Source organism: Heloderma suspectum, chromosome 2 (assembly GCF_057233095.1).
Source record: "Heloderma suspectum isolate Gila_16-S chromosome 2, 16-S_ref, whole genome shotgun sequence".
In the NCBI taxonomy this organism is placed as follows: domain Eukaryota; kingdom Metazoa; phylum Chordata; class Lepidosauria; order Squamata; family Helodermatidae; genus Heloderma; species Heloderma suspectum.
This window is the reverse complement of record NC_139459.1, coordinates 229,898,939-229,925,194: the sequence shown is the minus strand read 5'-3', so window position 1 is coordinate 229,925,194 and position 26,256 is coordinate 229,898,939. Positions and strand designations below refer to the sequence as shown.

The window sequence follows — 26,256 nt, the reverse complement described above, 5'->3', positions numbered from 1 at the left end:
GGGGCAGAAATCTGCTTTAAGCATAGGACAAAGGAAGGGAAGGCAAGGCAAGGCGAGAAGAGGAAGTTATCTGGTTAATAGTACCTAGTGCCCGTAATACCTGTTTGCTGCAGACAGCGAAGCACCTGGGTATTTTAACACCTTGCCCGAATTTGCATGGTTGATGCTGAGGTGAGCAACAAGCACGTGTAACTCGCTCGGAAGTAGGGAGGCTGGAAGCTTCACAGCCCCGCCGGCCGGGTGCGTGTTTTGCCTGGCTACGCATTTCACGAAATATTCCGTGCTGGCAGGCCGGGAAGTCTGGCATCGCAGCGTGGTCGGAGGCGTTCCCTTATGTGAGGCTATGCGGCGTGCTCGTGTGTGCGCGCGTGTGAAAGGGGCGTGTGTTTCTGGATCGTTGGGGCCTGTGTGCCCCGCTGAGGGTAATATGATTGACCAGCAGACAAGATGCCCGCATCCAATTGCCGTCCCCCCCCCCCCCGGAGGGGCGCCAAGCTCGTGCTCCAAAGAGCTGCTGCACCCGCGCGCCGGGCACCCAGCGCCGCTCGGCGGAACGCCGCTCGGCTTTCCCTCGGGCCGTCTCCTCCACCTCCTCCAATCCCTCTGATTCGGGACTCCTCCGTGGAGGAGGAAAGCCGCCGCCGGCTCGGAAACTCCCCCTCCTCTCCCGGCTCCTCCCCCCCCCGCCCGCGGGCTTCAGGGCTGCGGCCGCCCCTTCCCCCTCCCCGCCGTGTGTCCTGCCATCCCGCCAGTGGATGTCGTCGTTTCTTCCCCCGCGCGAGCCCACCACGGGGTGTCACTCCTCTGGGATGACCTCAACCTCGGCTCGAGCCTGTCGCGTCACACGCTCCGGGCATCCACGGAGCGTGGCCGCTCGCTGGGGCCGGGGGACGATGGGCACCGACCGGGACCCCTGAGCGACTCCAGCCCGCCTGGAGCTGCAGCTGCCCGCGGCGCGGCGGAGAAAGCGACCACCGGCTTCCCTCCATCCAGCTATTGCCAAGCCAGGTAGCTCGCGAGGGGCGCTGAGAGGGAGGGCACGAGCGGGAAAGCTCGCGGCTGGCAGGCTGGCAGGCAGGCGCCCACGGAAGCGAGGTGGATGCCCCGGTGAGAGAGACGCTACCTCTGCTCTCGGGCGGCAGGGAGGGGGCGGCCGGGCGCCCTGGCTGGTGCTTCGTGTCAGGACAGTTAGCTACCCCGCTTGAACCGAGCTGGGGTCCGCGCCGGAGGCTGCATCCTAGAGGAGGCGGAGCTGGAGACTCTCCTGCACGCGTTGCCCCAACTGTCTGACGCCGTGACGCGTCTCTCCCTGCCAGCCAGGGCCACGATCCTGAGGTTTCTCTCGTCCCGATGCGTGCCTGCGTGTGGCGTTTGTTCGGCTGATCCCAGAGAAACTCACGCGGGATCTCCGGAACGGTTCCCCTGTCACCTTTCCCCATGTTAGCGGCGAGACCAGCGAGTTTTCTCGACTAGAAAAGCGTCCGGTGCGTCTCCAAAGTTCGCTGCCACGGCAGCTGAACCCATAGACGCCTGCCGTCTTTGGAACCATCTGGGGATTCTGTCCGCTGCTCTCTGGGGCAACGTTACTCTGACTTAAGTCCCATTCCTTTCATTTCTAAGTAGGACTAAGGCTGGATACAGCCCTGGGTGCTTGTTCTTCCTCTTGTTAAGACTCATCTGCAGCGCAGCCCTATCCATGTTTACTCAGAACTCTACTGCCTTCAACGGGCTTACTCCTTAGTAGGTGTGTTTAGGATTACAGCGTTAGCCGATTTGGTTCCACGGTTGACCGTGGGGATTCGGCTTGGTTTAAAAAACTTTAAATCCTAGTAAGTTGGCCGAACTTGGCCGTGGATGGGCTGAGACTAGCGCTTCTCTCCCCTCCCCCTTAACTCGTTGGCAGCCAGAACTACAAGCCAGGTAAGTTTGGTTTTAAGGTAACTTTACTCTCATGGAAGTGAAGGAGACTAATTTTGAAATCCTGTGCAGGCTCTTTTGAGAATAAGTCCCAGTGAAAGCGTTGAAATATGCACAAGTTCAGACTCCAATCCTAAGTTTAGGATTACATGGAAGCAAGTACAACCAAAACCAGGTCCAGAAGAGTAGCCTTTATAAGAAACAGTTCTGTGTAACCTTGTACATTTGCTCATCGTGGGGCGAGATTTCCCTAGGATAGGGATAGGTTCAGAAGCCAGTGGGTACTGCTACTTATGTAGTGCGACCTTCTAGCTCTCGTATAGCTGCCAGGGTGCAAGGCAAGGAAATGGATTTCCAGGGCCTCAGTCGATTGGGGCCAGGAGATGAAGTTTTCTCATCCACTCCCTAACAGCAGTTTAATATCTGCTGTGCCTCTTTTCCTTCCAGGGAAACAAAGTGCTTTCACCAAAATAATGCATTTATTTTAAATGGCAGGCTCTTCGGGGCAATGACTACCAAGACTGAAGGGGAGCGCTCCGTGGAAAAAGCGGGTGGGTGGCGGCAAGGTGCCCTACATCCTCCTTTAGAAGTGCCAGCAAATGTAGTGGGGGGGGGGGCGCTCGGGTGCGTTAGGGCAAGAACAAATATGTATGAAGGCAACATGCATCCCATCATTTATTTAAAATGGAGCCCTGCTGATTACGACCGGATTTATTTCCAAGCCAGCAGCGCTTCGTCACTGAAGACACCCTATTGGGGCCACGGGGCACTCCTCCTAGGTCGCTGGCTCAGCCGCGCTCTCCTTCCTTCCCTAACCGCCACTCTGCACAGCCCAAGCCCGGAGCCAGCTGGCAATTAGACTGAACCCGATTCCATCCCATGGAAAGCAACGCCTATATCTATGCTAACCCTTGTCCGGGAGTAAATCCCGTGGATTTCAGTGGGCGTCACTCAATACACACAGCGGATGGACCCTACTGGTTTCAGAGGGCCTTACTTCCAGCACCTCCGGTGTTTAGGATGGGTCCCCCGCCACGTTTCATCTTAAACCCAGCGGGAGGTGGCCAGCAGGTCGTGCCTCTCTCCGGGAATGCCTGCCGCAGGCTCCCTCCGCCTCGCCGAGCGGGCTGCCATCCCGATTCCCAACCGCCTTCGCCAGGAAGCCAGCGCCGCTACGCGCAGCGGGGCCGACTCCCGTCCCCAGCAAACACTCTAGCCCGGGACTGGTTGTGCCACTTCCCTTCTTTCTCCCGGCGAGCGGCGAAAAGGGAGGTGGCGCGGAGGCGCAAACCGGTCTGGTAAGCGCCGCCCTTCGTCCCAGGAGGCCTCCTCCCGAGTCCAGGCGCGCGGTGCTGCGCGCGGCTGGCGGAAAGGTGCTCCGCGCGCCCTCAGAGGCGCCCCGTGATGGCGCCGCCCGTTCCAGGGCTGAAAGCTGAGGTGCTGAAACGGGAGAGGAACTAACAGCCTTCTCCCGACCTCGCTGAGAACTGATCCCAGCAAGTAAGCGGCACCCGCTGAACGCGAGGCGGGCAGCGGCGGCGGCGCCTGCCACTCCGGCGGGACAGCGCTCGCGCCACGCGCGCGGCTTCTCTCCCCCTCGCAGTTCCCTCCCGCGCGCGCGGGGCCGCACCCTCCCCTCCCCTCCCCTCCCCGCGCGCGCGCACCCGCAGCCCAAGCCGCCCACCGCTGCAGCCCGAGAGCCGGCGAGGGTTATCGCGCCCGCGGCCGCGCTCGAACCCGGCCACGGGCCGATCGAAGCCCCCCGTCCCGCCTCCTTTACTTCAGAGGAAGCGGCCGCCGCGGCTCGCTGGGCTCACGCGCGCTCTCTGGTTCTTCCCTCTCTCCCCAGGCTCCTCGTCCCGCGCTCCCGCAGCGCCCGAGGCCGGCAGGCAGGATGTCCCCGACGGCTTGGGAAGCCCTGGTGGCGCTGGCCGCCGTGGCGTGCCTGGCGGAGGGCGTGCGCGGCGGCTACGGCCTGAGCATGTTCGCCGTGCAGACGGCGCCGCAGCCGGACCCGTGCTACGACGAGAACGGGCAGCCGCGGCGCTGCATCCCGGACTTCGTCAACGCCGCCTTCGGCAAGGAGGTGAGGGTGTCGAGCACGTGCGGCCGCCCCCAGGCGCGCTACTGCGTGCTGGCCGAGAAGGGCGAGGAGCGCAGCCGCGCGTGCCACCTGTGCGACGCGGCCGACCCCAAGCGCGCGCACCCGGCCTCCTACCTGACGGACCTCAACAACCCGCACAACCTGACGTGCTGGCAGTCGGAGAGCTTCGTGCAGCACCCGCTCAACGTGACGCTGGCGCTGGCGCTGGGCAAGAAGTTCGAGGTGACCTACGTCAGCCTGCAGTTCTGCTCGCCGCGCCCGGAGTCCATGGCCATCGCCAAGTCCATGGACGGCGGCAAGACGTGGGTGCCCTTCCAGTTCTACTCCACGCAGTGCCGCAAGATGTACAACAAGCCCAGCCGCGCCGCCATCACCAAGCAGAACGAGCAGGAGGCCCTCTGCACCGACTCGCACACCGACATGCGGCCCCTGGCCGGCGGCCTCATCGCCTTCAGCACCCTCGACGGCCGGCCCTCGGCGCACGACTTCGACAACTCGCCCGTGCTGCAGGACTGGGTCACGGCCACCGACATCAAGGTGGTCTTCAGCCGCCTCCACACCTTCGGCGACGAGAACGAGGACGACTCCGAGCTGGCCCGCGACTCCTACTACTACGCCGTCTCCGACCTGCAGGTGGGCGGCCGCTGCAAGTGCAACGGGCACGCCTCGCGCTGCGTCCGCGACCGCGACGACAACCTGGTCTGCGACTGCAAGCACAACGCCGCCGGCCCCGAGTGCGACCGCTGCAAGCCCTTCCACTACGACCGGCCCTGGCAGCGGGCCACCGCCCGCGAGGCCAACGAGTGCGTCGGTGAGTGAGCTGACGGAGCCCCGGCGCCCTTCGCTACCGCGGGGGGGGCGGGAACGGGCGCTGCTTCACACGTGCACATTCATCCTTCCACGGGGTGGTGCTTCTGCACGTGTGAACGGGCTGTCACAAATCTAACACCACGGGCTGACGCTTGGAGCCGGGGGGGGGGCGGGGGGCGGGCTTCCTGTCGCCAAGTATACAATGATGTGGCTGCATCTAGGTGGCTGACCCCTCAGCTGCAAGAACTGCCCCAGTGAGATGTGCCTGCATTGATTCCCTAAGGAGGGAAAGATACTTGTGTATGCTCAGAGGCACCCTGCCATTTATTTGTGTGTTTGCATAGGTATGTGTGTGTATATATATATATATATCACTTTTTCACCATTTAGGTCCCCAAGGTGGCCTGCAAACATAATTTTCAGGGTATGGTATAGTTCTGTGTGGTATGTCCCAGGCCTGATTCCGAGCCTTAGAGTTAAAACCAGATTCAAGTGGGGACAGAGCCTTGGTAAATTCACCCTTTTGACACCCGCAACCTAATCCCAAATGTGCAGACCTTCTGTGACCTGACTGTGCTGACTTACTGGAATGTGGAAGGCACTTGGCATGTGCTCAAAGAAACTCATCTGCATTTCTTCTTGTGTGAGAGACCTCGTGGCTGAACCCGGGCTCAGATAAAGTCACCGCCTCCTGGCTTTTCTGGATTCCTGTGTGCCTTTAACAGGTTTTCCCACCATGGGGAAATTAATGATGGGCTAAGCATTGCCTGTTTAGTTTCCACCCATCACACAGCTGTTAGTGGCACAGGAGCCTTGCTTAAAGAAATAATAACAACGAGGAGTCTTGTGGCACTGCAAAGACTAGCAGATTTATTCTGACATAAGCTTCTGTGGACAATGCCCACTTCAGCCGGCCCTTGGAAATCCAGCTGACCCTTGACCCTTGCTACAAAAAAATAGGCTCAAACCCTATGTCCTCTGACCTAGACATCTGGGAGTGGTTGGATTCCTCAGTGGGGACAAACAGGAAGTTCAACCACATACTTTTCTTCTTCTTGACTGATCTCTCACTCTGCTAGTATTGAAAAACTGTACTAGTTTTTCAACACCAGCAGAGGCACGGGGAGAGGGACATCTGGTGATGTTGGCAAAGTTGTGAGGGTAACCACGAAAGCTGATGGGGATCTTTCTCACAACACAGTTCATCTCGTGTGTACTGGTTTTCAGCATGTACAGCTTCAAATCGGCTTTAGGCCAAATATTTCAGCTAGTTAAATTAACCCTGGCAGGAAATTAATTTCTAGTCCTTTCCTCTCCTTCCCTACCCCCATTCAACACAATCTTTTATTCTGAGGAACCGGGGGGGGGGAGGAAGAGAAGCTGTCCATTCATATTGTGTCCCCGTCCCCTTCCTTTGGTTTTTTAAAAAAGTCTCCCAAAGAGGTAGGCCAGGCCAGAGTCAGTCTCCCCATACGAAAGCTACCACCAGATTCCCAGGGGTCAGGTTGGCAGAGTAGGGAGCACTGAGCAAAGTAGCCAGAGGCAAGGTCTTGGCTTGTTCCCAAACAGATCCCAAGGAGGTGAAATGGAGCAGAAAATGTCCAGGGAGCCCTGAGGGGTTGGTGGGATCCCCAGTGGTGGCACAGTGCCCAAGGTTCCAACCCTTGTGGAGGCCAGTTGAAGGAGCTTGTGCAACCCAAAGCAAGTTCCCACACTACCAGATTTGCAGCCTGACCTCCCCAGCAACTGGGCCATTCCTTTGCTCCTTGGGAGCTGATCTTTGGTCACATGGGCCAGGCACTGTTGAACCAAAGAAGGGATGCTGCACCTTCCAGCACAATCTGTGATGGGCGGTTTGGGGCAAGCAACACTCTCCTGCTCTTTTTTGCTGTTTGCAGTGCACAGAAGCCCAACTGGTAGTTGATCAGTCAGATAATGAGGGGATTAGGGGCTTGGCGCTTTTGAGGGGATCAGGGGGCAAGGAGGTGATCAGAAGAGATGGGAATTATCCCAGCTGCTGAGCCAGATGTGTTATATGACTGGGAATATTTGAAAGCATTATAAACTGCACTTAAAAATACTCAGAAGTGTTTTAGGGGGAAATGAAACACTCTACTTGTTGGTTGCTCTTAAAACTAAACTTTATTTACTTCTGTAGCACCTGTCAGTACTAAACACTTGTGAATTCACAGAAGTACCTTTGCTGGCAATGCATTCTGCTTAGGGCTGCAGTCGGCACTTGGAAGACTCATTGATTCCAACAGAACTTGCTTCCAATACTTAAATTTTCTTGGAAGTATCTCCAACCCAGTTCAGGTTGGAAGCTTATTCCATGTATTCCCTAGTAAATATTTGTAGGGTTGCAGCTTACCTGAAAGTAAGATCCACTGAAATCAATGTGGCACCTCTTGAGTAAACATAGTGAGAATCTAAGGAATATAATTTATTAAATATGAATGGATTAATAGAGTATCACTCCAAATATTTGTGAAACTAGTAAGTATAGTTCTACAGCTGTCATTCATATCCTGATGATTGCAATAACTAATATTTGAACTGTAAAGCAACTAGCATTCCTAGGAAACGCTGGCTAATGTATTTTTGGAAGCACCCACATATTCGTTTCTATCTTCTGTAGCAGGATTATCGTTGTCTCAAAAGAGGAGGGAAAAGAATAATTCCAACTGAAATTATTCCAAATTTTCCATCAGGTAAAAAATGGATAGGAGAAAATTTTTCCTGTTTCTAAGGCTTATTTTTTCCAGGACCTCACATATTTATGGGAGAGAATTGGAAAATATGCCCTTTCTTTGCTAGAATATTTGATGTGTGTATGTGTTGTGGTGAGATAGCCTATTCAGGAGCCCTAAGTATTTATAAGCCACTCCCAGATAAAACAGCTCGTGCACTGCTTCAGAATCAGCAGTGACTCCAGCCCAACCTCCAAGCCACCCTCACCTCCTCCTTTTGTCATTGCTGGGCATCCTGACCACACACTTTCCAGCCTACTTTGCCATGCTGCGGAAGAACTGAATAAACGTATATCCTTGCTCCCTTCTTCAGCATACTCCCGGTTTGTCATACTTCCTTTCAGTTGCTTGAACCACAGGGATGACTCCAAGGGGGTAACTGGCACTCCTGCAGAATATTTTCCATTGCCCCATTAATTCTTCAGTTTTCAGTCAGAGAAGAACACAATAAGTGTCATGCTGGATCAGACCAAAGGCCTATCTAGTCCAGCATTCTCTTCCTGCCTGTGGCCAACCAGATGGGAAGCACATAAATTGGATATTAGTCAATAGCATCTTTATAATCTCATTCTCCAGCAACTGGTATTGAGCCAGTAGAGCAGCTAGGTAGTTTCAGACCCTGGACATAATGGTCTTATGTGGTACTGGGGGAGCTTTAGATGGCCATGTGTTGTAAAGCACACAGCTAATACATGCAAACCCTGGCCATTCCATGCTTTACAACTGCTTCTGCATTCTTGACATGTTAGAGCAACAACAACATCGAATCTGTTTGTCAACCCTGATAAAATAAGGAATACTCTGAGCATGTGCAGTTTCACATTGTAAACTCAAACCACAGCACCATCAAGACGCCAAGAAGTTTGCTTCTGTAGGCATTTACTTGGGAATAAGCACCATATTGTTGTAGAAAAAGATAATACATTTTAATAGTAAAAATAATAAAATGAGCATCTGTAACCATGAGCCCACTGTCTGACTACAAAATGTGTTTGTTTATCAGGAAGAAAGAAAAGATGCTGCAGCAAGCGGCATCAGGCCCAGTGGGACCCAGCATGCTCATGCTGGCCTGTTTGCTGCCGCCGCCATCATCTGCTATTCTCTAGGTTTGGGGGCCTTGGCCTTTATCCCAGAGGTCCAGCCCTAGCTGCACCACTGGTATTGAGAGGCATACTGCCTCTGATATTGAAGGTAGCACATAGCCATCTGGATTAGTAGCCACTGATAGCCTTATCCTCCATGGATTTGTCTAACCGCCTTTTACAGCCATCCAAACTGGTGGCCATCACTACATTTTGTGGAAGAGAATTCCATAGCTTAACTATGTGCTGTGTGAAAAAGTCCTTCCTTTTATCTGTCCTGAATCTCCCACCACTCAGCTGCTTGGAATCACCCAGGGTGCTCTCTCATGTCCGCCCCCCCTCCACTCACCTTTTTTTTCTAAGCTAAAGAATACCAAACATTGTAATCTTTCCTCACAGGGCAGTTGCTACAGCCCCTTTATCAGTTGTGTTGCCCTTTTCTGTATCTTTCTAGCTCTACAATATCCTTTTTTAGGTTTAGTGACCAGAATTGTACACAGTATTCCAAGTGTGATTGCACCATAGGTTTATATAAAAGGCATTCTGATATTGGCAGTTTTATTTTCATTTCTTTTTCTAATTATGCCCAACATGTAATTTGACTTTTTGCACATGGGCCGCACAATTAGACAATGTTTCATCAAGCTATCAACCGCAACCCCAAGATTCCTTTTGTGGTCAGTCAATACCAGCTAAGACCTCATCAGCGTACAGGATTTTTTGCCCCAGTGAGTATTGCATTGAATCGCATTTGCCATTTTGATATGTTGTTGTTGTTGTTCAGTCGTTCAGTCGTGTCCGACTCTTCGTGACCCCATGGACCATATCACGCCAGGCCTTCCTGTCCTGCGCTCTCTCCTGGAGCGTGCTCAAGTTCATATTCATTGCATCCGTGATGCTATCTAGCCATCTCATCCTCTGCCGTCCCCTTCTCCTTTTGCCTTCAGTCTTTCCCAGCATCAGGGTCTTTTCCAGGGAGTTTTCTCTTCGCATTAGGGGGCCAAAATATTGGAGCTTCAGCTTCATTATCTGTCCTTCCAATGAGCACTCAGGGTTGATTTCCTTTAGGATGGACTGATTTGACCTCCTTGCAGTCCAGGGGACTAGTAAGAGTCTTCTCCAGCACCACAGTTCGAAAGCATCCATTCTTCGGCGCTCAGCCTTCCTTATAGTCCAGCTCTCACAGCCATACATTACTACTGGGAAAACCATAGCTTTGATTAGACGGACCTTTGTCGGCAAGGTGATGTCTCTGCTTCTTACTATGCTGTCTAGGTTTGCCATAGCTTTCCTCCCAAGGAGCAAGCGTCTTTTAATTTCATGGCTACAGTCACCGTCTGCGGTGATCTTGGAGCCCAAGAAAGTAAAATCTGTCACTGCTGCCATTTCTTCCCCTTCTATATGCCAGGAAGTGATGGGGCCAGATGACATGATCTTCGTTTTTTTAATGTTGAGTTTCAAACCAGCTTTTGCACTCTCCTCTTTCACCCTCAACAAGAGGCTCTTTAGATCCTCTTCACTTTCTGCCATTAGGGTGGTATCGTCTGCATATCGGAGGTTGTTGATAATTCTCCCGGCAATCTTAATTCCGACCTCTGATTCATCCAACCCGGCATTTCTCATGATGTACTCTGCATATAAGTTAAATAAGCAGGGCGACAATATGCAGCCTTGTCGTACTCCTTTCCCAATTTTGAACCAATCGGTTGTTCCATGTCTGGTTCTTACTGTTGCTTCTTGACCCTCGTACAGGTTTCTCAGGAGACAGGTAAGGTGGTCTGGTACTCCCATCACTTTAAGAATTTGCCACAGTTTGTTGTGATCCACACAATCAAAGGCTTTAGCGTAGTCAATGAAGCAGAAATAGACGTTTTTCTGGAATTCTCTTGCTTTCTCCATGATGCAGCGAATGTTGGCGATTTGATCTCTAGTTCCTCTGCCTCTTCGAAACCCAGCTTGTACTTCCGGTAGTTCTCGGTTCACATACTGCTGAAGCCTAGCTTGTAGGATTTTGAGCATCACCTTGCTGGGATGTGAAATGAGCGCAATTGTGCGGTAGTTTGAACACTCTTTGGCATTGCCCTTCTTTGGAATTGGAATGTAAACTGACCTTTTCCAGTCTTGTGGCCAGTGTTGAGTGTTCCAGATTTGTTGGCATATTGAATGCAGCACTTTAACAGCATCATCTTTTAGGATTTTAAATAGCTCGGCTGGAATACTGTCATCTCCGCTAGCTTTGTTGTTACTAATGCTTCCTAAGGCCCACTTGACTTCACTCTCTAGGATGTCCGGCTCAAGTTCAGTGACCGCACTATCATGGCTATCAGGGACATTCAGATCTTTCCTGTATAGTTCTTCTGTGTATTCTTGCCACCTCTTCTTAATCTCATCTGCTTCTGTTAGGTCCCTGCCTTCTTTGTCCTTTATCATGCCTGTCTTTGCACAAAACGTTCCCTTGGTATCTCCAATTTTCTTGAAAAGATCTCTAGTCTTTCCCATTCTATTGTTTTCCTCGATTTCTTTGCACTGTTCATTTAAGAAGGCCTTCTTGTCTCTCCTTGCTATTCTCTGGAACTCTGCATTCAGTTGGGTATATCTTCCCCTTTCTCCTTTGCTTTTCGCTTCCCTTGTTTCGTGAGCTACAATTTGGAGAGATCCTTTTGGTGGATCTCAGGACATATAAAGGGAAGTACTTGGTGGCCATCACAAAATGTAGTGATGGCCACCAATTTGGATGGCTTTAAAGGGGCCACAGTAGCTTAGTGGTTCAGACACTGAATTGCAGACCAGAAGGTCAGCAGGACAGCAGTTCAAGACCTGAGTGCTGTGTGACAGACTGAGCTCCCATCTTCAGTCCCAGCTCCTGCCAACCTAGCAGTTCGAAAGCAAGAAATTGCAAGTAGATAAATAGGTACCACCTCGGCGGAAAAGGTAACAGCGTTCCGTTCACCTCGGTGTTCAGTCATGCCGGCCACATGACCACGGAAGCGTCTTTGGACAGCGCTGGCTCTTCGGCTTAGAAATGGAGATTAGTACCGCACCCTAGAGTTGGACATGACTAGTTGGGAACACCTTTACCTTTACCTTAAAGGGGGATTAGACAAATTCATGGAGGATAAAGCTATCAGTGGCTACTAGTCAAAATCCTTCACATTTACTTTTTGTTTTAAACACTCTAAATTGTGTTATCAGCAAACATGGCCACCTTACTGCGTACCCCTAACTTCAAATTGCAGCATATTAAGGGCCTATATATCATGAAATCCTTGCTCCCCCAATATTGGTCTTTGCTCTGCTCTCCCAAAGTTGTTTTTCTGTTGAACCACCAAGAGTAATGTGAAGAATCCTTGTTTTCATAATTAAGCTCAACTTAGGTTAACTCATAATTAAACCAGATCTCAAGGCTGACCTTTATTGGAGGGTATTTACTTTCTGATCCACCCTCTTTACCCTGCTTTTTAACTTGGAGCAGCCTGGCATAATATTCAAAATAGCCAGCCACAAGCAAATCTAGAAGACAGCTGGCTGCACACTCTCTGGCACTGTTACTCATAGCTGGAAACATGGACGGTGTTTCTATCCAAAGTTCCCCATTGAGGACCTGTATAGTCTGAAGCAGGTGCGTTTAGACTCCAAAATAAATGCTGAGAAGATGCGCCCCACATCAAATGAGTGAAAGGACATTCATGAAATACTGGTGGCAGTGAAGCTGATTATGTTGGAAACTGAGCTCAGCAAACCAATGGCAGGCACGACACTGAGTTTTCGTCTACTGATAAAACCAGGAAGGATGCAAACTGAGGCAGCACACAACAGAGTGGCTTAAAATTGCTGATTTGTTTTTGTTTATAACACAATTGGTTGATCAGACTATTAGCTGACCAGTACTGTTTTCATGATAGATCCCTGATTACTGCAATAAGTTGTTTCTTACTGATTTGGATGAGTTACTTGCTCTAGAAGTGGGATGGAGAATTAGATAGATAGATAGATAGATAGATAGATAGATAGATAGATGTTTGCTCACTTCTTTGAGATTTTTGTTAGATTTTATTGTATTATTGCTTGCTTTTTAAATTTAATAATAAATAGTATTTTCACAGGTCAGCATCTCCTATAATATGTCAGTAGTTCACTCCTAAAATGATTCAAGCCGACATTGCTCTGTTTATTCTATACCTTTGAGGCTTGTGTGGCTTAGGGCACAATCCTATCAGATCCGCTGTGGGTATTCGAAAGCCTCCAAACCCGGAGGCTTATGTGTATCCAAGCAGGGCAGGAAGAGCACCGTGTCTCCCACGCTGCATTTTAGGCAGAGGGGCATTTTCGCCTGTCTAGTGGAGGCTGGGGAAAGGAGGCTGGAGATGGCTGGGGATAGCTCATCCCCATGTCACCCGTCTCCTCCCCTCCCTGCCCACCAGCATGCCCCCTCTCTCCCTTCTAGCTCGTAGCAGCAGCCCTCGCAGTTCTCTCCATGCCGGCTGCGAGGGGGAGGGGAGCGCAGTTTCCTGGCTCCGAGGTCAGAGCACTTTCTCTGTCCTCAGATCCAGGAAATGGAAATATCCTATGTCCCGAGATGCTGTCTAAGAGACATAGGATTGCTCTCCTCATTAATTTGACAGCAAACTTGTGTTTCTGTGCTACAGGAGGGCCAGAACAGATGCCACGTGGGAGATCTGTGATCAAACCTTCTGTCTTTTTTCTTTGTTTTACTTTAAAGCAGCAGCAGGGGGCTCAGATTTTGATGAGAGCAGAACACTGGGGAAGGGGATATTTCATTATTTCGCTCCATGCAGTTTTCCTTATCTAAACCAGCCCCCCACACACACACCTCCTTGAAGCTGCTCTTAGCTCCACTAGGGAAAAATATAGGCAAACTATATTTCCCCCCCCACCAGGGATAATAGAAGCACAGGGGGTGGGACTTAAATTAAGGGGGAAAGTGCAGGAAGAAAGGGTTAAACATCCCCAGTGCTACTGTATTGATCAAAATCCCACCCCTGACCACCCTTGCTCCAGTCAAAATTGGGAACCTTCACCGTTGTTTTGCAGCAGAGGTGGGGAACCTGTGACCCTCCAGATGTTCTTGGATTCCAACTCCCATCAGCCCAGCCAGCATGGCCAATGGTCAGGGGTACTGGAAGTTGTAGTCCAAAACATCAGGGGGCACCAGGTTGGTGAAGGCTGCCCTACATGCTCAAGTTCCTCAAGGGAGGCAAAGGCTTCCTGCAAGTTGAAGGAAGTTGCAAAATAACACTCAAGTGAATCCATCAACATCTGGAGGGCCACAGGTTCCCACCCTGGCTTTAAAGTTTATATTCTGAGATCTGCCAGTGGGATCTCCTTGTCACACCGGTTTTGGTAGTAAGCTAAAAATGGCTTTGGGGGTCTTGGATCTTACCTCAGGACAGAAAGTTGGAGGAGATGACCTGCAGTAACTTCAAGCCTACATTTCTGTGAATTGTTATCAATCCCAGCTGCAAATCCCAGACACTGGTGTTAATATAAATGCCTCCAGGTCAGCCCCACCATTAGGGAAAGTGAAGCAAGCACTTCAGGCACCAAATGGCCAGTTGTTGTTGTTGTTGTTGTTGTTTACTGGGATAGAAGACTTTTAGATTTTTTACCTTAGGCACCAAAATGTCTTGGTTGGTTCCTGGGGTTCATTCCAATCTGGAGATTAAAATAAAAAGGTAATGTAAATGTCATGGGGGGTGCATTTGGATCAGGATTGAAGCACTGTGGAGGAGGATGAACCTTTTCCCTTGTGCTGTTTTCCTGATCTGAATTGCCCCTGACACTACTATTTTCCTCACTGGGGGTGGGTGAGTGGGGTCATCCAGGTACCCATATAATTTTCTGTCACGGGGCAAATTATAACGGTGTGTGTGCGTATAGATTCAGATTGGGAAATAGTGCAGGGGAAAGCCTTCTTTCCCCCACCTTCAGGGCCTTGCTTTACCCCTTTACCATTTTAAATACATCTTGTCTTATCTGGTTGCAGCCTTAAGACTGGCTGTTCACCAGTGAACTCAGTGAATTGCCTTCCAATTTATTCCAGTATAGTTAAGGGCAAAATATAGTCCCATCCCTGCACATGGCTCATTTGTGATTATTGAATCATGATGAGTTCTGTTTACTTTAGCTTTCAAGTTGTATGCAGTTGAAGCAATAGAAAAATAATACAGCATATGCACAGTTCAGTTAATTATATTAAACTGATCACTAAAAGCTTTTTGATTTCTTTGCCTTGCTCTTGAACACCTAGAATATTAACAAAACAAAATATTGGCAGTGTGCCGCTGTTTGGCTCACTGAGACTTCTTTTTGAAAATGACTACAGCTAAATATGTCACAATACAAAACACAGATGCAGACTCTGCAAGATGTTAATTAGATTCTTGTTCTGTTGAGACATCAGTTCCCACATTTTGGTTGAATTCTTCTATCTAAACACAATTCTTTTTGCTGTCCAGCCAGCTTGGGTGAGCATACTATTTTTGTGCTAATATAGGCTTAGGTTTGTGTTACAAATTAAATTACACAACATAATACGCATTTTGTTCTTGCTGCTGAGATTTTTCATAACTAATTTGGAACTTGTAGATAATACTCCTACTGTTTATGGGATGAGATGAATGGCAACAGCATGTTATTCCAACTATTGCTTTAAAAAGGGACATGAGCATTCTGGAGTGGGAAGCTCATTTTTTCCCTGTAGTCTTCTCTCCTGAACATAGTTTACTTCAGAAAGAGTGTAAAACAGAACAACACAAGCTATGATGTTCCCAAGTGGAACAATTAGATTCTTTAACTGAGCTGCGCCTTAGAGGTACAGGTGATGTATACCTTAAATGTGTCAGCTGATATATCTGTATGAAGTTCAATGAAAATATGTCTGTTTGATGTTTGTGTTCTCTGTTGTAAACAAATATACATAATAGAGAATATATAATAGTGCTCTAGAATCTAAAGCCATATGCATGGAGACCCATACAGTCTTTAAACTCTTTCTGCCTTTCTTTCTCACCTGCATGCAAACAGAATATTATTTCTAAGGAGTTCAGGCTTGGGGAGGTCTGTTGACAAATATTTCCTGGGGGCATGGAAGCTTGTTTTTCTGAATAAAAGACAAAGCTTGCTGATGTTTTAATCCACTCCTGATGAAGAATGTTCTACTTGGGTATTTTACTGCTGAAAAAACTTAAAATATCTTGCAAGTCAGATGCTTGCAGCACTTCCGAAATCTGTGGTTGGGCTCAAGTTTAGGAAAACTAATTCAGTGGTCACAGCCAGAGGCATTTGTAATTTAAGACCACAGCAAATAAGGGTTATGAAAACCAACCCCTTGATACTACTTTGTATGAGCTCTGCCTGTGCCATAACTCCATGGTAATGAAGCAGAGCAAGCATATTGGGCATCTCCCCAAGCCATCGGAATGTTGAGACCCAGAAAATCCACGTAGTGCAGGGTTAATTAAGGTTTAATACTCATGTGTGTGTGTGTGTGTGTGTGTATGTATGTGTGTGTGTGTGTGTGTGTATATATATATATATATATATATAAAGTAGTAATAGTAATTTGACATATTTATAGGAATACAAGGAACACTGAATATGGAAGGGATGTATGAAGAGAATTACGTCTGGTTCTTTCTCCTGAAAAAACACATTAAAGTCACATCTATCTATCTATCTATCTATCTATCTGCTACTCTTTAGTCTTGGCTCCCAGAGCAGTGTACAGCATATCACATAACACACAGTAAATACAGTGAATAAATATCATTTAAAAAATAACAATATGCGACAGCAGTTAAAAGTCCAGCATAAAAAATAAACGTCAACTTAGAAGTCCTGGGAAAACAAACAAATTTTCCCCTGGTGCAAAAACAGAGGTGAGGGGTAGGTCTAGGCAAGTCTCTTAACAAGAGAGTTCCGCAAACAAGATGTCAGAACTGAGAAGGCCTGTCTTCCAGTACCACCCATTAAATTTCTGATAACGGGGATACAGAGGCCAGTCTTAATGGCTATGCAGGTTTATTCCAGAGTAGGTGGTTCTTTAGGTTCATTCAGGGCTCTGTAGGTTAAATCTAGCACATTGAATCATGTTCGGAAATGGATCAGTAGCCTGCAGTGCAGTTGTTTCAAAAAGAGCATAATATGCTCCATTTGACTGTTCCCAATCAACAATCATGCTGTTGTATTTTGCACTAAGTGCAATTTCTGACCAGTCTTAAAAGGCAGCCACACATATAGTTCATTGCAGTAGTCTAGATAAGATATTACCAGAATGGCCAGGCTGGGTGGGATTTGTTTAAAGTGAGGATTTGTATATTGCAAGGGCCTCTGGAGCTCCCACATCCATTCCTCCCCTTGTCCTTTTTTGCTGCTTCATCTGATCCCCTTTCCTCATGTCGCTTTGCTTTTCCTATGTTCCTCCAGTTCTCATACCCAGCTTACTTTTCCTTAACTTTTGCTTCTCCTTCTTTCCTAGACCCTTGCAATGCCCTCCTTGTCAATGTCCTCCTCCCCACCTGCCTTTCCTTGGTCCTTGTTTTCTTCACATATTTCTTAGGCCCCCTTCTTCCTTTATCCTTTCTTCTTTTGTATCTATCTGCTGACATCTCCACCCTTTTCTGACAGTAAATGTCCTACATTAAGTCCCCTGCATTGACAAGTTGTTTTATGAAGAGATAGTGAAGAAATGTGTGCCTATGTGGTAGGGATGTCAGAAATCTGCAACAGAACAAAATGAGTTTGGATTTTCATGAATCCAACTGGCAGATTCTGCAGTGGACCAGCTTTTCCCCTCTAGGGTGGATTCTGCGGACTTGTGGACCAATTTTTTTTAACTTCCCTGAATTTTGTGCAAATTTTGTCATAGAAAAATACACAAAATAAAAAAAATCCGGGCCAAAAATATGCATTTCCCCCATAGGCGAAAGCATGAAAATGTGCATTTGGGGGGAATTTGTGCACTTTCGCACAGGTGAAATTGCACATTTGCGCAAAATTGGACACACACAAAATCTGATTCCGCTGATGGACAGATGATGGAACAAAAGGTGTCTGACAATCCACAAAATGCAGATGGAACAATTTTTTACACAATCTACATTATGATATGGTGGTTGTTTAACTATCTTAAGCTTATTCTGTCAGGATTCCACTATCCTTAGGATCCAGTTAAATCAAGGGCCTAACTCATTTTCTAGATGGGGCAGGCTATCCAGTGGGGAGTCACCCTCTGTCACTCCCTTGGGGCATCGACATGTATCAAGATTTGTTGGCAGCATAGGTTCTTGGCAAGGAAGCAGTGCACGAGTGGCCTGTACTACATAAAGATCAGGCATCTTAATGTTCACAGTATGTGCAGGTACCTCCCTAGTAGCTTCAGTTTGCTGCACATCCTCATACTAGCGAAGGTGGAAATTTTATCCTCCCATCCAAGAACACTGGGGAATACAGTCCCTAATGAAGATACTTTTCTTCTGTGTGATGCTTATGATGTGACATTTCGAACTCCAAATGCTTCACTTTCCCCAGTGCTTAGAGTACCAGCATTTTAGGGATTAACAGGGTCACATTATTAGTGATATGGTCTTGGTGGGAAAGGGCATTTCAGTCCCTTGTGGGAAGTCTGTTAAGTGCCCTTTAAATGTGTAAACAGTCTAGAGCAGTAATTTATCTCCTTAGCCTGTTGCAGCTGCAGGAGGGGCACTGCTGGAATTCTCATTAACACCTGGGGGGGGGCAATGCTGCCTGTGCCTGCCCGCCCGCCTGCCCGCCCGCCTGCCCAGCCAGCTTTTAGAACCTTGCACTGAACAATGCACGGGGTTCATTGTGAGCAAAGGAGCTTCCTTCCTAATATATCCATGACATCAAAGATAACATTTTTAGTTTTGCAAGACTTCATTCTGATGTCTCTCCAGTTTCTTACTTCATAAAAACATCAATGGTTTTTACCTCCTCTTGAAGACAGCTCAACAAGGTATTATGGCATCGATCCATGAGCTGATTTTGCTGAACCAGCAGCTAGAGATGCCTGATAAACTCTGTAACAGGAGAAGCCAGAGCTGATATGAAATCTATGAGCCTTTTCATTATTTGAAATTTTATTTGAAGTTTGAGTTTATTGGTTGTATTAGCCAAAGGCCATTGCAAACATAAGCATTAAAATGTTTACTAATTACAAAATATTATTTTAAATAATATATGAAAAATATCATCTGATATAGTCTGGTCAGATCAGGTACCAGGCAGATAAGGCTCAAAGCTAAAATCATACATTAAAAAAAATAAATAATTGTATTTGGGATTCAAATTAGGTGTTTATCCATGGTGGACCCTTTCTTCATTTCAGGGCCTGTGCCAAGGGCAGGCATGATTGGGCACCTGCCAAGGGCCCACATACGAGCAGGGGCCCTGACCAGAGCCCCTAGGGTTGCTCTTTCTTTTCACCATTGCAACCTGAATGTTTACCTACCTCTCTCGTTGGCCCAGACATGATAGTGGTGAGGAGGAGGGGCAGTAGATGTCATTGCCTATTTGCTCACTTGCACTCTACCTATTAAGCATGGAAATGGTAGCAGTGATGCGAAAGAAGATGAGGAGCAATTGCAGCTAGTGACAATGGCAGTGAGATTCACTGAGGAGGGGGCCCATGGAGGGTGTCTTGCCCAAGGGCTTTCCAAAACCTGGAGCCAGCACTGCTTCATTTAATGCAGAACACTTTCCAAATTCACTGCCTATCATCTCAGGAATATTATATCTAGGTAGCATAATATCAAGTAATAATAAAGTTCACAGGCAGGCCAGAGCTTCTGAATAATTCAAGGCAAAATGGAAATCCCTTGGTTTTTCAAAAAAATGTTAAATGCATCGTTTAATCTGGCTTTTTAAATTGCTTTTAGTGCTTTTATAGTTGCGACTACTTTGAATTAAGTCCTACAGAGTTCGGTGGGACTTGCTCCCAGGTAAGTGGGTATAGGATTGCAGTGTTAATGTTTTAGTATGGTTTTATTTCTAATTCATGTTTTTATTTTGATTTGATTTGTACTGTCTTGGTCACTTTTTTGGAAAAGAGCAAAGGTTGATTTAGGCTGCAATCTTATACACACCTACCTGGGACTATGCCCCATTAAACTTGTCACACTACATGTGTTAAGTAGCTTACTAATAATACCAGGATGTTTGTGTTATCACTGACACTGATTTGTAAATGTTTACTGTTAATAATGTAATTGTCACTGCCTATACTTCCCCTGTTTCAATGGCTGTAGACTGTGAAAGCTTACACTATAATTTGTTTAGTCTTTTAAGATGCCACAAGATTGCTGTCTTTGTTGCAAAAGACTAACACAGCTGACTTTCTGGAAACCCTTAAAAAAATAAAAATAAAATCAGGCATGCCGGAGCCAAAGATGAGGTTTAAAATACAGGACCTGAACTGATATACAGAACAGGACATATCTCTGCCACACTGTCAATAAATTTTCTGAAACGTGGAATCTGAGATGTGGATTTCCATACTCAGTCTGATGCTTATGTGAATTTCTCCCCAAATTTGTTTCAGCCCAGAATAATAAGATGGTGTTTAAGAGAATAGAAGAATTTGATATCTGACCTCTTAAAAAGCCTGGTAAAAGTTTTTCTCTCATATATGCACATGGAAAATGGAAAAACCTACTCAGCTGCTGAAAACGTACTCAGAACCTACACAGTCAAAAGTTGTTTCAGAATTCAAAACGCACACCTTTTGGAGAGGATAAATTTTCCAACATACACATCTGAAATATGAGTGAGAACTTTTACTCTGCATCTATTGCTCTTCTTTAAACTCCTCCCCTAATGATCCTAATGATGTTCAACCACTCAGCTGATTCACACCAACAAAGTGCTCAGTCCATAGTTTGTAGCGTAGGCAATACCTGCATGGTATAACACATATTTTGAAATGCATCATCCAGGTTGCTCACTGGCCTAATGATTCAGTGACTCAGTGCTCTTATCAAACAACAGCCCGAGCCAAGGCTCTTCAGCCTCTCCATGATAGCTTCTCCCAGAGTTCATTGTATCGATATCATTGCTTATTCGCTGTTTTTACAAGCTCTCAATTTGCAGTTGGTAACGTTTGAGGTGCCTTCATAATGTCATTTGGGATTTCTGGCTTATTCCTGCCTTCTACACCCCCCCCCCCGAAAATTGTTATGTCCCTTGAAAGAAAAGTGATGTGTCTGAATTGGGCTGCAGGGCTATGTGCATCTCTGTTTAAACAAAAACTAATCAAGGTAGTAAATGGTAGGTGGGAGTGATGCAAAAATCTAAATTAAGTTCTCAGTACCAGATATCAACTAGTCACAGTCTTGATACCCATGATTTTGTGAATAATAAGCAGAGACATTAATCCAAAAAAGTGCTCTCGCATCCACAAATTAATATGTCTTTTGGACAGTCATCTCAGCATATGCAGAAAGCAATGGATAACATTACATGGGAAACAGCTTTGTGCCACAGGCAATGACAAGGTTTTTCACAGACTGTTTCTTAGGAAACCTACCAATAAACTGAACTTGAGTGAAAACGTCATAATACAAAGTGCAGTTTGCCTAAACAAAACCCTTTCTTGACATTCCAGTTTGAAGGCCTGACTTCTCTTTAGCTCATCTGCTGCTACTCATGCCTTCCTTTCTATGGGCCAAATTATGCCATCTTGTTCATTCAGTTTGTACTCTCCTTACTTGAAAAAGCTCCTGTTGGACACAAGGGATGTTTATGTCTGCAGATGGCTAAGCACAGAAACAAGACTTCTTTTAAAAGAAGAGAACAGATCTTTGATTTAAGACTGATTTCTTTTGGTGTGTTAGTGGTATGAGGTTGTCGATCCTATTGTACACAATGGTATGTTCTCCATGTTCAGGCATGAGCAGGAGAGACCTGTCGCAGAATCTATACTCCTTTTGGTCTGTTTTCTGGGCAAAAGAAGAAACTTGAAATTTGTAGGGGGGTGGCCAATAAATGCAATGAGGCTGCTTAATCCTTTCCCCTCCAGCCCTTTCCTCATGCAATACCCCCCCTACCCCACCAGCTACTTTTCCATCCACAGGAGAAGTTTCCTATACAAATTCATGGATAACATAATCAATCAGACTGGCACCACGATGTTGCAAGAAATAAGTATGAGATAATGCCAGGAAGGGCAAAGGGGGTTCAAAACACAGCAAAGCAATTATTGCCACACTACTCCCATGTATGCCTCGCACAGCGAATGGACTTCAGCAGAAATACTTTTCTAGAAGCCAAAGCCAGCACAGTCTGCAATGAGAGTTCAGTTTAATCAGAGACAATGATCAGGACAGGAAATATAAGAACATGTTTGTTTTTTTAAGATGAAAGGAAATACAGTTACTGTTGCAATCATGAGTATTCTGCTGAACATCCAGCTAGCTCTTTGAACACAGAGTAAGTTTGCCATCCTAAATTACTGGCAGTCCTAGGCTACTTTCTATTTGAGAACTACTGGAGACGGTGTGCTTCTCTACGCTGCAGTATGAACTGCTTCTTCAGTCTACAGTTTACTACAGCTCCAAAGTTCATGGTGATAGATTTCACAGACTTTGTACCTGACTACCTCTTGTAACTGTTACTGAAGAGAAGTGAATGCAGCGTACTTACACAGTAGTGGGTTATTCCATTTAGTGGGTATGTGTGCATGCACACACAGGCACAGGTGCATGCCAGAGAAGCTATCTTTAAAATATATAGTGCGAGTTCCCACAATGATCTCGTGCAGTTTCCTGATTGTCCTGTATCATCTCTGGGGCCTAATAATCCTGGCACCAGACCCTCATTAACAACAAAGTGGCTTCTGGGCCAAATAGCATTATTAGTTGCTATTTGCATCAAGAAGTTTAGAAACAGCAGAACAGCTGCTGTGATTTGGCTTCCCTCTGGTGTTTCCAGTTATCTCCATCAGGTTGTTTACTGTCCCTTTCCCACTCTAGGACCGTGGAGTCAGTACTGGGTAATGTTTGTGATTGCATCATGAAATTAAAAGAGTTTTGCTTCAAAGGAAAGGTGGGGAGGAGTTTGGAAGCATTTCTGGCAGGCTGAGGATGGATGAGCGGATATTGAAAGCAAGCTGGCAGTAGGCTTTGCACTTTGCACAATTGAGTCCTGACCATGTGAAGACAAATACAAACAATGGGTTGTGTTTGCACATAAGGGCTTTGTGGACCAGTATCCCAGGCCCTATACTTTACGTTGTTGGGTCTGAGAGCAGGAAGTTGCTGGTGTGAGTTTGGCTGGAATGGGGCTGAGTGTGTGTGTTGTGTATGGAAGGGGAGGCTCTGCTGAGCATTTTGAGATGAATTGAACTGTGCAAACATTCCACTGAAAAGCTCTCAGGGTGATGCTTTGGAACAGATACCCAGCCCCTTGTAACACAACTGCTGAAATTTAAATAGCAACTTTCATGCTGAAGCAAGCTGAACAAAAGAGGACAAATAAAATAGACCTGAATGGGGTTTTGTTTGTTTGTTTTTTGTAGCTCAGCTAATATTTCAGCAATTGTTCTGGCGTGGAATGTGAGGGTTTCCCTACAGAATTAATTTGAGTGAAACATGAGGAGGCTCAGGATTGGGTGAAAGCTGTTCCTATTCTCTTCCCAGCTCTCAACCCCGAATTCAAATGCATGAAACGCTTAGTCTCTGACATTGCAAAAGACAGAATTGCTTCTTTCTATACTTCTGAAATTTCTGCACTTGCAGCAGAAACCTGTACATGTTTACTCAGAAGTAAGTCCCACTGAATTCATTGGGACTTGCTCCCAGGTAAATGGGTATAGGATTGCAGCCTTAGACAATCATAAGTCAAGGGTAATCCCAACTCTTCAGACCAGAAAATGGAAAGCAACATTTTAATGAAATTTTAAACTGACAACCAGTTAAAAACGTTAGCTGCTTAAGCATCCACCTTTTTAACCAGTCAGTCAATCAATTAATTACATTTAAATGCATTTGCATATCACTAAATATGAAATATTGGTGCATTATAAGATACAAGTTAATAAAGAAATATGAGGCAACTGGCAAGTTAATAAAGCTACCACTCATTATTAAGAAGATCATCTTTAATATCAACTTTTCCCTTCAATATCAAACTAATACACCAGAACTAAAGCAGCCTCGGATACAAACAAGAATGAGTTTAATGTGCAGCTCCACTAATGAAAATTGGACCTCGCTTTAGTCAGCTAATCTACCAATTCAAAGTTGCAACCTTTTTTAAATTTAACTTTTTAAATTTTCTTTTAATAACAATCTCAGGCCAGCTTCTCAGCTGGTGAAGATAATTATAGCAGAACTGAAACTGTAGGGGAAATGTAATGCATAAAAAAGGCTATTATGAGTAAAGAGCCATTCATAAATTAGGACTGCAATCCTATACAAACTTGTTTGGGTTTATGTCCCACTGAAATAAATGGATCTTACATCTAATTAAACATGGATAGGATCAAATTGTATTTTGGTAATAATAATACTCCAAGTAACCAGTTGCATTAAAATAGCAGACAACGGTGTACATTAAGTTGGCCGGGCAGAACTACTCTGAATAGATTGATTTACATCAAGGCAATTTAAATCAGCAAAAAGAAAAAGAAAAAAAAAGGCTGATTTAGGTCACAATCCTGTGCATGTTTAGACATGGCTGGCTGGGGCATGCTGAGAGTTGTAGGACTTTTTCCTGTCTAAACATGCATAGGATTTCACCCTCAAATAAGTGACCAAGGGAGCAATCCTATGGCTGCTAGTCAGTGGCTACACAGCCATAGGATACGTTGGTTCCCAGAGAACCAACCTTCCCCCACTCCCGCGTTGCCTCACAGGCAGCTCAGAACGGCCCCAAGCTCCGTGCTTGGAAGAGGAGCGCGGAGCAGTGAAAATGGGGTGTTCTGGGGTGGAGAAAGCAGAAATGCTGGTATGACACATCCTATGTGTCATCCAGCAGCCACTTACCCTGCTTCACCTTCCCACAGCTGTTGTTGTTGTTCAGTCGTTCAGTCGTGTCCGACTCTTCGTGACCCCATGGACCATACACGCCAGGCCTTCCTGTCCTGCGCACTCTCCCGGAGCGTGTTCAAGTTCATATTCATTGCATCGGTGATGCTATCTAGCCATCTCATCCTCTGCCATCCCCTTCTCCTTTTGCCTTCAGTCTTTCCCAGCATCAGGGTCTTTTCCAGGGAGTTTTCTCTTCGCATTAGGGGGCCAAAATATTGGAGCTTCAGCTTCAGTCTCTGTCCTTCCAATGAGCAGTCAGGGTTGATTTCCTTTAGGATTGACTGATTTGACCTCCTTGCAGTCCAGGGGACTCGTAAGAGTCTTCTCCAGCACCACAGTTCGAAAGCATCCATTCTTCGGCGCTCAGCCTTCCTTATAGTCCAGCTCTCACAGCCATACATTACTACTGGGAAAACCATAGGTTTGATTAGATGGACCTTTGTTGGCAAGGTGATGTCTCTGCTTCTTACTATGCTGTCTAGGTTTGCCATAGCTTTCCTCCCAAGGAGCAAGCATCTTTTAATTTCATGGCTACAGTCACCGTCTGCGGTGATCTTGGAGCCCAAGAAAGTAAAATCTGTCACTGCTTCCATTTCTTCCCCTTCTATATGCCAGGAAGTGATAGGGCCAGATGCCATGATCTTAGTTTTTTTAATTGGCTGTCTAGCCGCAAATGCAGGGCGGCTGAAGTGCGGAGGGGATGATCCCCTCTGCGGTTCTTCTGCCCTGCATTGGATAGGTGGTCGCCTCCGAGTTCGGAGGTGGCCACCTATCCCCATAGGATTGTGCCCTAAGGGTGCAATCCTATGCATGTTTAGACAGAAAGAAAATCCTACATCTCCCAGCATTCCCCAGCTAGGCATACTGGCTAGGGAATGTTGGGAGTTGTAGGAGTTTGTTCTGTCTAAACATGCATAGGATTGCACCTTCAAATCAGGTTTTCCACTGATACTACTTCATATATGTCCTAAACAATGCTGCAAATCTGATCACTATACTGTGTTAATTTACAACTTAAAAGAGCATCATTTACATGGTTGTTTCATTTTTACAACCATGTTGAGTCTCTTTGTTGCTCTGTATCCATTTTTCATGTTTTCCTATTTTTATCTACAAAGGATATGTCTTTAAAATATTCCCATATAGGATATTTCTTATGACCGGCAGCCATGACAATCTGTGAGGTTAAGGCTGCAGTCCTATACCCAGTTACCTGGGAGTAAGCCCCTTTGAACTCAGTAGGACTTACAGTGCAATCCTGTACATGTCTACTCGGAAGTGGGTATAGGAATATAGAAACTTATGCATTGGACATATAGAAAGCTTGCACTGGACAATTTTGTCTTCTCTTCTTTCCAGTATTGTTCCTTTTGGCTTCACTCTGACTTGGCCCAGCCTCACCTTTACAAAAACAAAGTAGCAAATCAAAAAATGGAATGGCCATGACTGATAGGTAGAAGTAAGGTCTGATAACTACTAGGCAAACTAGAACAGCTTCTTTTCATTACCTGAAAAGGAAATGCCTGTGT

General features: G+C 46.6%; 1 protein-coding gene across 1 annotated transcript in view; it reads left to right on the top strand.

Moving 5' to 3' along the window:
• The first annotated feature begins 742 nt into the window (after window positions 1-742).
• The window catches only part of NTN1 (netrin 1), a 187,527-nt gene continuing 162,013 nt past the window's right edge, over window positions 743-26,256 (top strand). The window contains exons 1-2 of the mRNA XM_084838360.1: window positions 743-1,008; window positions 3,767-4,832. Coding sequence (XP_084694486.1) covers window positions 3,812-4,832 — 1,021 coding nt within the window. The 5' untranslated portion in view covers window positions 743-1,008; window positions 3,767-3,811. The remainder of the gene's footprint in view (window positions 1,009-3,766; window positions 4,833-26,256) is intronic.